Source organism: Gossypium raimondii, chromosome 13 (assembly GCF_025698545.1).
Source record: "Gossypium raimondii isolate GPD5lz chromosome 13, ASM2569854v1, whole genome shotgun sequence".
In the NCBI taxonomy this organism is placed as follows: domain Eukaryota; kingdom Viridiplantae; phylum Streptophyta; class Magnoliopsida; order Malvales; family Malvaceae; genus Gossypium; species Gossypium raimondii.
This window is the reverse complement of record NC_068577.1, coordinates 1,276,680-1,287,725: the sequence shown is the minus strand read 5'-3', so window position 1 is coordinate 1,287,725 and position 11,046 is coordinate 1,276,680. Positions and strand designations below refer to the sequence as shown.

Sequence of the window (11,046 nt, the reverse complement as noted above, 5' to 3'; positions counted from 1 at the left end):
AAAATGAAACATTTGAAAAAAATTTCAACATATTGAAAACCAAAAAAAACCTTATGATTTTCACATTTCCTATAATAAAAAAACATTCCGTTGACTAAACATGGATGAGTTGTTTTTATCAATCAGCAGAGTTTTCTTTTAATAATCTTATTCTAAGTTCTGATCATATCTGTTCTTTTTTATACAATGTATAGAATTATCTAGAACCCCTCTTCAACCCATAAATAGAAGATAATATGTTTCAACGCATTCGAACCCACATCTTCCCATATTAACAATAATGTCCATGCTAATCGAGTTAAGACTCAATCAGTAGGGTGTTCAAATTTCGGTTAAAACCGAATTAACCGGCTGAACCGATCTAATTCGATTGGAGGTCGAATGATTTTTTGAAAGTTCGGTTATCGGTTAATTCGATTTGAAATCGGGTAATTAACCGAACTTAATAATTAATAATACAAATTATATGTAGTTTTAATTTCGATAATTCGATCAAATGAATATTATCATTTTTTTATATATGTTTATGCTTGTTTTAACTGAAAAAAAAAACATATAAATTTCGGTTCGGTTAATTTTTTAGAAAAAATTTCAATTCGATTAATTCATTTAATATTAATTCAATTCGGTTAACCGTTTGAACACCCTATTAATCAGCATCAATAACCAAAGTCGAAAACATAGTTTCATACATTTTTTTCACCACACATTTTTCTTGATTTTGAGAACACTTTCCACATAAAAGATGGGGAAAAGGAAGAGGTAGGTCACCGGCATAATTCAATAATTTTTCATAGTTGTATTGACCAAACTCCAGTTAAACCGTATCCTTTTTTCCTTTCTAAATTCAAAGTCAATTTCCTTTAAAATTAAAACTTCCCTAATATTTCAAAGAACATGTGTCCAATGCATGGACCCAGTTTTTCATTGTGTTTGTTGGACCATTTGAGTTAATGGGTTTTGACAAAATTTAAACAACTTCAAAACCTCATGCAAGTCAAGAAGGGTTACTTTTTAGTCCCTCGACTTAATTCACTTAACAAATTTAGATTAAATCCGAGTTCAATGACCAAAATGGACTTATTTATAAAGTTTAAAGACCAAAGTGAACCTAATTACCGTGTTCGGAGACTAAAAGTTATATTAACCCATTCAAGAATTCGAAATCAAAATCTTATTCTTTTTAGCTTTTTAGTGTGAAACGGACCCGAATGGTCAAAGTTGAATCCAAAACAATAACAAGATTAAACCATCTAATCTCTTATCCTTTGCTTTCAATGTTCACAAAATCCCTAAAAAAATGAAAAATCTTTACACTACAAAATGATGTATATCTAGATAAATCATTGATAGAAAAACAAAAAAGGGAGGAAAAATTTTCAATCTGAAACAAATGAAAATGCACCACTAGAGATACTGCCATGGCTACCATCACAAACATTGAATGCCCTTTCCAAATTAGAAACAATGTCACCAATTATAGGTCTTTCTTTACCTTCAGAATTCACACAATGCATTGCAGTATATGCCATTAGTTCTACTGCTTCAGTTTCATTAAGCTCTGGTGGTCCAACCCTTTGGTCCAAAACCTTAACCAATTCACCTGCCATAATTGCAGGCACTGCATAATCCACTAAGCTTATTGGGGTGCCACCATTGTCATCATTCTTGAATATAGCTCTCTTTCCTGTAAGTAGTTCTAGCATTACAACTCCAAGTCCATAAACATCACTCTTTGTTGTTAATACATTTAAGCCGTAGTACTCGGGGTCTATGTAACCGACTGTTCCGACGGCCTTCATCGGCTTGTAATTGTGGTCGGATTCCGGATCCATGAGTGAAAGTCCGAAATCTGAAACCCTTGCTGTCCAATTCATATCAAGTAAGATGTTGGATGACTTTATATCTCTATGGATTATAGGTGGAACTGCATAGTTGTGAAGATATTCGATCCCTCGAGCTGCATCCAAAGCGATTTTGATCCTCATTTTCCAAGAATTGATCAAACTACTAGTTTTCACAACATTGTTCTTATCATGTAAATGATCATGAACAGCACCATTCTTCATGTATTCATAAACCAAAAGCCTTTCATCTTTTTCATCACAATACCCAACAAGCCTAACCAAATGTTTATGATGAAGCCTCGATAAAAATGCCAATTCTGATTCAAATGCAGTCTCTTTCTCTTGGAATTTCTTGGTTTTTGACCTGTTTCGCCTCGTTTAATGGCTACCTCGCGACCATCCCATAACTTACCTTTGTAAACGATACCGAAACTCCCGGCACCGATCTTGTTTTCGGGTGAGAAATCATTTGTGGCAGCAGCAAGTTCAGATAAGGTGAATTCTTCAGCTCTATCAGCATGTTTGGATGATGTTCCACTTCTTTGACGTTTCATTGCTCTTGAGCTATGGCGTCTAATAGTAAATGACCTTGATAAAGAACTGTTGTTTGATCCTGGACCACCATTAGAACCAACTCTTGTGATTCTTGGTTGAACTGAGTTATGTACTTTCTTTCTACCACAACAAACACCAGTCCATAAACAGTAAATAATACTACAAATCCCCATAAAACCTCCTACTGATCCAACTATGACAAAAGCCAATAACCCTCTCCTCAACGGAGAGGACCGCGACGTACCCACTGGAAGTGGAGGTGACGCCGGTAATGGCGATGATGGAATGGTGAAATTGAAACAGGGTGAAGGTTTACAAATGTTACCATTGCCAAAACAAAGCCTGCTTGATTGAGGATATAATCCACACTCATTACAAGAAGATTGAAGACAAGGCCCTGGTAAAATCTCAGCTCCAAAAGGCAACTCCATTAGAGAAGAATTTGAAGCTGACCCATTGCTTAAAGGCCATCCAGGACCCCAACAAACAATGGAGAAATCCCTAGTGGTTAATCCACAAGTGAAATTTAAACCTGCAACAACGGATTCCATCTCGATACCTTCAATGGCGGATTCATTCATGGAACCCCAACACACAACCGTACCATTTGATCTCCTTATTGCACAACTAAAACCATCACCAAGAGCTAACCCAGAAACAAAGGTTAAACCTTTGTTTAAAGGAACATTTAATTGACCATTTGAGTTATCTCCTTTACAAAGCAAATCACCGACTGAGTTCACTCCACAAACATGGGAAAACCCAGCTTCGATATTTGAAATTGAAATGTTCCCAAATTGTTCTTCAATGGTTTTGCCTATTGAGTTACTTCCCCAACAAGAAACCCTGTTGTTTTCACTCAAAACGATCCCACATGAAAACCCAAACCCGGATGTGATTTTACCCATGGTGTAATTACCATTGGGTAACTCATCGTTGTTATTTCCATTATTTCCGATGGGTCTCCAGCAAGATACAGATGACGTCGCATTCGTCGACGTTGCGCAAATCTTTCCGTCGCCGATTGCGAGGGATTTTAGCAAAACGGTATCGTTGTAGTACAAGCGTTTAACTGGAAATGTTGGGTCGTTTGTTTCCCAGCACAGGAGGCTGCTACCACTGGAACGGACGGCGCAAATGATCGTTCGGCCACCGGCGACGGTGGAGTAAGAGATGTTAGGGAGGACGGAAACCGCGAACGAGGAAGCGTTGCCGGCGCGGTAACAGACAATGCGCTGAGATGGTTCGGCTGCTACGATGGCGCATACGGTGGCGGTGGCGTAGGCGACGGCGAACGTTGAACCCGAACCCAAAGCATGGGTTAACGGCGGGAAGGAGATAACGGTGAAGAAACTAACGGCGAAATGGAAAGGGGAGAATGGTTTCGTCATTTAAAACAATCAAGCTTGACGGCGGAAGAAATGGAGTTTCCGTCCGTCGTCAGCTTCATTTGTAAAATAGTTTAAGAGCGTTTTAAGAAGAAAGGGAAAACAAGGCCGTGTTTGGTATCAGAGAAAATTGAATTAAATGAAATGTAACCGCCATTTTTATTTTTTCTGTTCAGGATTTTTTTCATTTTCCTTTTATTCAGATTTCTTTCTCATTTTGTTTTTCTCACTAAATTATTAATTTACGATTTTGATCACCCAACTTTAAAAAAGTTATAAAATGATTACTGAACTATTCGAAAATTTTTATTTAATCATTAAACTATTCGAAACGTTTTATTCAAGTCACTAGGTTGTTCAGCGACTATTGAGCGATCAATGCAATGGATCAATACCCATTCAATCAAAGTTGATCTGACGATCAGTGTCAACTATCAAAGAAGAAAGTTGAAGTAGCGATTTTAATATCCCAATGACAAAATATATGAATAATTCAATGACCATTTTTTAACTTTTTAAGGTCAAGTGACCAAAATGTAAATTTATTAACAATTCAGTCACCTTCTATCTTTATTTTTTAAGATCTTTTTTGTTTTTCTTTAGGTCCACTTGAAGTGGAAGATTTTATGAAAATATAAGATTTTTGAGATTTGGTTTCTAAATCTTTTTTTAAAATCTGATATATTATTAACAATTTATATTATATATAACTAAGGGCTCCTTTGGATTTTTAATTTTTTCTTATCTCACGCTTCTGATGATCGTTCTAAAGATCTAATATCGTCGCCATCGTTATTTTTACATTAATCGTAAATAAATGCATCGTCCATCCAAAAGGGTTTAAGTATGCCTACAACAATAAAATCATAATTTTTTTTATCTAAAAAAATTATATACTTGTTTGTTTTGAATTTATATACTCTTTTTTTTAAATTAGTTACGTAATAGTCATTAATATTATTATATTTTTGCCACTCGACTGTTTAACTTCCATTAAAAAAGTAGTGTTGCACCTTAATTCAAAGGTTAATGGTTAATTTGGTCCCTAAGCTATAGTTCAAAATTCATTTTGATATTTTAAAATTTTTCTTAACAATAATTATAAATTTTTAAAAATAATCTTTAAAATTTAATATAAAAAAGCTCTTACGGAAAGGAAAATCCAAGAATTTTACAACTATTTTTTTTCATATCTAATCTTATAAATAGGAGGATAATTCATTTCAGTATACTCGAACCATGTCTTTCTGCATTGGTAATAATACATATACTAATTGAGCTAAAACTCAATCGACAACTCCTTCTAACTTTTAAATCAAAAGAAAATGCGCGCTTAAGCACGCTCAAACTGATAACTTCATTATTGTTACAATACTATTATATAAAATTAAATAAATAAAATACTATTTTTGGATCAAACAAGTTTGGTGAGGTGGAAGATTAATATAAAGCAAACGCACTACGCTGGCTTATTCGCCTTAGGTAAGCACCACTACTACAAAAGGGAACATCGTTTACGCGCCTCCGCGGTGAATAACACACGCCTCATAATAACGTTAAAATATACCATAAGTCGTCGTATTTTTTAAAATTTTAGAATTTAGTCTTTTTATATTTTTAATTTCATTATTTAGGTTCAATTATTAACACTATTAAATTTTTCGGTGTTATATTTTAAAATAAAAAGGAATATTCACCTGATATCCATGTAATTAAAAAATGACGATGTAGTTAATCTGAATTTAACAAGATTAAACCGTTAAATTATTAAAAATAAAAATCGAGGATTAAATTCTAAATTTTAAAATCTTATTATAATGAATAAACATATTGTTATTGAAGTGTTGTCCACATGTTACCTAATTTAGACCAAATTGTGCTTTTTTTTTTGTCTTAGGCATGCATTTTTAAAAAGATTATAAAATTCCTAAACTTAATTTAATGCCTAAATTTTGGGTAATTATTTTTCAATTTTTAAATCTTAAACTTAATTTAGGAAATGGACATATGAACAAACACTTCGGGTGAGTTTGGATAGGCGATTAAGTGCGGTGCGGTGCAGTGCGTTTAGTTTACTTTTTGTCTCACGCTACAGTATCTAATCTCACCGCCATCGCTGTTTTTACACTAACCGCAGGTAAACGCACTACCCATCCAAACTCACTCTTCCTCAATAGTATTGAATTTGTAAATCAAAAGGGAAATAGTTGTAAAACATGGGGAAGAAGAAGAAGAATGGCTTCAAATTTTTTATATAATAAATGTCATTCACATAATAATTATTTAATCCACTTATGGACAAGATGTCATGATTTTCACCAAATAAAAAAGGAACTTATGATGATTTGATGTGAAACATGGGTGTTTTGGGAGATTAAATGATTATCAACTTCCAAATTGTCCTCCACTTTGATAAAAAAGAAAAGGGTAAATTTAAATTTTAGTTTTATTTTTATTTTTATTTTTATTTTAAATTTTAAATTTTAATAATTAAGTGTTTAACTGTTAATATTGTTAAATTTATTTGCATAATAATTTAAAATTACAGGAATACTCATTCGGTAGTTAAATAATTGATATGTAATAAATTTTAATTTAATAGTGTTAACAATTGGATCGAATTTTAAAATTGAAAAACAAAATGATTAAATTTCAATGTTATAAAAAGTATAAAAAATTATGTAATATTGTAACCAAATTTCAACCCTTTGATTCTATTAGATATTTGATTTTATAAATGAGAAGCATAAAAATATTATTTAAGTTATTATATATAATAATTTGTTACAATAACAATTCTATTTTAAACTATATATTAATTAAATAAATATATATATATATATATTAAAATACTTACTAACAAATTTCAAATATATATTAATTTATTATGATAATTCTTAAAGTTTGTTGTTTAAGTTTACTACTAAAAAGGTTAATACGAACGGTACCATCATGGAAGAGGCCAATTCAAGTCATGATTTTAGGTGTGATCTTTGACTTCATGATCATCGATACATATGTATTGAACTTTACCAACGACAAAAATTGAGATCATATTTGAATCGATGCCTTATATGACCAGTGGCGAAGCTAAGGGGGGCAAGTAGGGGCACCAGCCCCCCTTAAAATGGAAAAAAAAATTATTTAGACCCTTTATAATTTATAAAATTTTAAATTAGTATTGATAAAATTGCACTTTGGCCCCCTAAAAAATAATAAAAATTTGATTTGTCCTTTAAAAATTATAAAGATATAATCTATTAAAATGATGAAATTATATTTTTACTATCGTAAAAATATATAATTTAATTCCAACCCCCCAAAATTTTCAAACTCTACCACTACTTATATCACTTTGCCTCGTTGTGTTTTTCTATCTTTCCGTCTTGTGTTTGACTTTAATTTTAGATGCTTTTATAGAATTTCTTAATATCCTTTTACTTGGGATTAGTGCCATTTAAGAATGTAATTGTAATTTGATGTAAGGTTTTTACAGTTGCATTAGTAGTCGAATCGATTAGATCATTGATTTATCGATTTAATTATACAAATTATTAAAAAAATTTAAAAATCCAATTCAACCGATTTAATAATTTCTCTGAAAAAAAAAATAATCGATCTGGATGTAAAAGAGGTATTTCCAAATTGGCAGTTCATTCAATAGAAAAGGATGAAATTGAGAGTTAGAAGACCCATTTTCAACATGATGAGGTAAGTTGACTAAAAAGCATAACATTATTAGTGGTTTTGAGTGTGGAAGAAGGTAGCCAAATGCAACAAAAGCAATTGATTATAAATAGGGCCCTATACCTCTTAAAGGTAATCATACTTGTTTTTCACAAAGACACGGACATTGATTTTTAGGTAATGCATTCCAAATAAACACAAGTGATCCACTTTTATAATCCAAATTAAAAGGATCGGGTGTCGTCATTTGGTTGGAATTTGATAATTTTTAGTAGAGAATGGGCCGAGCTCAGTTTCGAGATGTTGGGAGACAATCACGTGTGCGAATTTTATTATTGTATCTCTTCAATTAGATCAAGTTCCGGTTTGATCTCTGATTTAATTGATTGTTGAGATCTAGGTTAGGTTGCCTTGAGTGTCGAATATGACACAAATGTTAACATGCTAGGTGAGCTTAGCTCCAAGATGTTGAGGGACAACAACGTGTCTTTCAAAGAATTGAATTTTATTAATGGGTCTCTTAAGTTAGATTGATCTCTAATTTGATCATTGATTTAATTGATGGATAAGATCTAGGTTAAGTTGTCTTGAATGTCGAATCTAATATGAATCTTAACGTGCTAGACAAGCTAAACTCTGAGATATTGGGAGACAATCCCGTGTCTTTCTAAAATGTGAATTTTATTATTGGCTCTCTCAATTTAGATAAAGTTGTGATTTAATCCTTCATTTAATTGATTGTTGGGATTTAGATTAGATAAAGTGTATATATATACATATACATATATATATATATATATATATATATATATATTTCTTGGACTTTATTATTTCATCCTTTATTATTGGGTAGCCTACCGGTTCAATAAATTGGTTTGTTTCATTTAATTTAAACAACGGTTTCTTCCTTTAAATTGGTCTAGTTCATATGAATTCACATTAAATCATTTTTAAAATATTTGTATATAAATTTAATTATAAAAATATTAATATCAATATAAAATTATATTTTTAATATTTTATTATTTTTAGCAATAAAACAAATTACTTGAATGGATTGGGCTTCAATCTTAACCTAAAACATATTTTAGAACCCAACCATAACCCCTTCGAAAAATGCATCTAATTAGCATGAGGTAGAAAGGGAAGTCATACCATTTGGAAGCCTAAGGAAAAGTTTGTAATATTTATTTAGCTGACTTACCAGCTGTCGTGTGTTATCATCTGATTGGAGTTTGATAACCATCTAGTGGAGCATGGGCTAATAATGTCTTGAGTATAGGATACGACGTATATTTTAATGTGCTAGTTGAGCTCAGCTCCAAGATGTTGGGAGGCAACCACGTCTATTGAAAAGTAGATTATATTATTGGATTTCTCAAGTTAGATCAATCTCTGATTTAATTCGTAACTTATTTAATGATCGATTCTAGATTCAATATATATATTATTATTATTAAATTAAAAAAAAGTATAAATAAATAATATAATCTAGTTGGTAAAAGTATCAAGGAAGCTATTGTATTAAGAGTCAGACTACATTTTGCCCCTTCTACTCAAAAAATGGGCAAATTAGTCCCTGTATACTGTATAGTAGATCATAGAGCAAATTGGTCATTTGTATTAAAAATTTCATCCATTTCTACTATTAAAATTTGATGTGGTTAACTAGAAAACTAGGTAGTGGCATGTGGCATACTATGTGTATCTCATGCTGACTTACAAGGATCAATTTTTACCAGTATAAATAGATGAAATTTTTAACAAAAGGATCAGTAAGCTCTTTGACCTAATATATAAGGACTAGTTTGTCCATTTTTTAAATAAAGTGAGCAAAATGTAATTTAACTCCTAATACAAGAACCTCCATGATACTTTTACCTAATCAAGTTTTATTTAGAGATCAGAATAATGGGTTTCTGTCTTTTTTGTCTTTCTTTTTTTTTTTTCTCAAAATGATTCCTCTTCCCCCCATGACCATGTGAGATGTTCCCAAATCAATCTCATTACAGCTTAACCACACTGTCCTGTTGGAAAAAAGGAAGATTGAAACTCAGAAATATGAACAGTTAAATAAACAAGAGGTACCAATAAAAAAAAATAAACATGTGGTAGGATTTTGTCTTGACAGGCCTCAACCCTTTTCTGAGAAGGAAATAAATGAGAAAATGTGAGTAGAAAGTATGTGTGTGTGTATGTGTGTGATAGCTTAGGTTCCTAACGTTCTGTGGGGCTGCTGGGCTACGTAATTGTATTCAATTTGCAAACAATTATTATCAGCTAAAAGTGTACAAAAACTGAACAGACAAACCATCTCTCATTCATGTGGCCATTGCTCAATTTGTCCTGGTGATTCCAGCTCCATGATACAAAACATATGCAATGAGTTAAGTGACACCAAACTTAATACATTGAGTCATTAAGTCAAGTGATGCTTTATAGACATAGATAAAATTGTGTAAGGATTCTTTTGTTAAAATGAAGAGATGATGGAGAAGAAGATCAAAGCAAAGCTTGAAAAGCAAGTACAGTGGCAAGTGGTGGTGATAGAAGTGATAAACAGTCAAAGACAATGAAAACTGTGACAGTTGTAACAATAATAGAGAAAAAGCTACAGTGAAATTTTTAGAATGCTCCAAAAGCTCAAAAATCTCTAAATGAAACATTCAAACCACTATTTATACACCCAAAACGAAGTTATTAACGAATAATTATAGAGGAAAGTGGGAGTGAACATGCTAAAGTAGTGATACTGAGAGAAATTAGTGAATGTGTTTCTAAGAAAGTACAATTACGAAATTTAGTAATAACTCTGTATTATTTCTGGTAAACAATGTGATACTTGTATGTTCAAATACTTTACTCAATTTTTTTTTTCATTTTTGGTCATCCAATTATGAAAAATTACAAAATTGTCACTCAATTATTAGTAAATTTCCTTTTTGGTCACTCAACTATTCAATTGTCTTTTTTGTCACCTACTGGCTAACATAAAAATAAAAACATCCAAAAATCCAAGATAATTGGATAACCAAAAAAGACAAAATTGAATAGTGGGTGATCATTTTGTAACTTTTCATAGTTGTGTAGCCAAAAAAAAAGAAAAACTATAGCTGGGGTGACTACTAATGTAGTTTACCATTTTCTTTAACTAGGAAACAGAACATTTGTATTTAAGAGAAAAGTTAAAGAAGTGTATTCCTTTATTCTAATCTTTTGAGCTTTCAAGCTTGGGAGATCCCAATTTTGGAGCAATCTAGGAATCCTGTCAACCTTCCAAGGTTAGCTCCAATGCGTTCTCAACATAATATTATTCCAAGGTTAGTTGTTCCCAAGATTACTTCCGCAACTTTTTTAGTACGGAAAGCTGTTCCCAAGAGATAATCCTGCAGAGAATGATATTTTCTAGAACTACTATTGATAGAAGTGGTAGCAACCAAAAACAAGCATCTACAAACTGTAATAGGTAGGAAACAATAAGAGATCAAAATCTAAGAATGCAATCAGGCACTAACAGCCTCACAACCATGGCATATTGTAGAAAGTAGTATAGAAATCAACATGGTAAA

The 11,046-nt window shown here is 31.8% G+C and overlaps 1 protein-coding gene across 1 annotated transcript; it reads right to left on the bottom strand.

Moving 5' to 3' along the window:
• Positions 1-1,157: 1,157 nt before the first annotated feature.
• On the bottom strand, positions 1,158-3,939 carry LOC105784211 (putative serine/threonine-protein kinase-like protein CCR3). Its single transcript, XM_012610014.2, is given in 2 exon segments — positions 1,158-2,215; positions 2,218-3,939. Coding segments are annotated over 2 exon segments (2,412 nt in total). The 5' UTR covers positions 3,794-3,939; the 3' UTR covers positions 1,158-1,379.
• Positions 3,940-11,046: the final 7,107 nt, after the last annotated feature.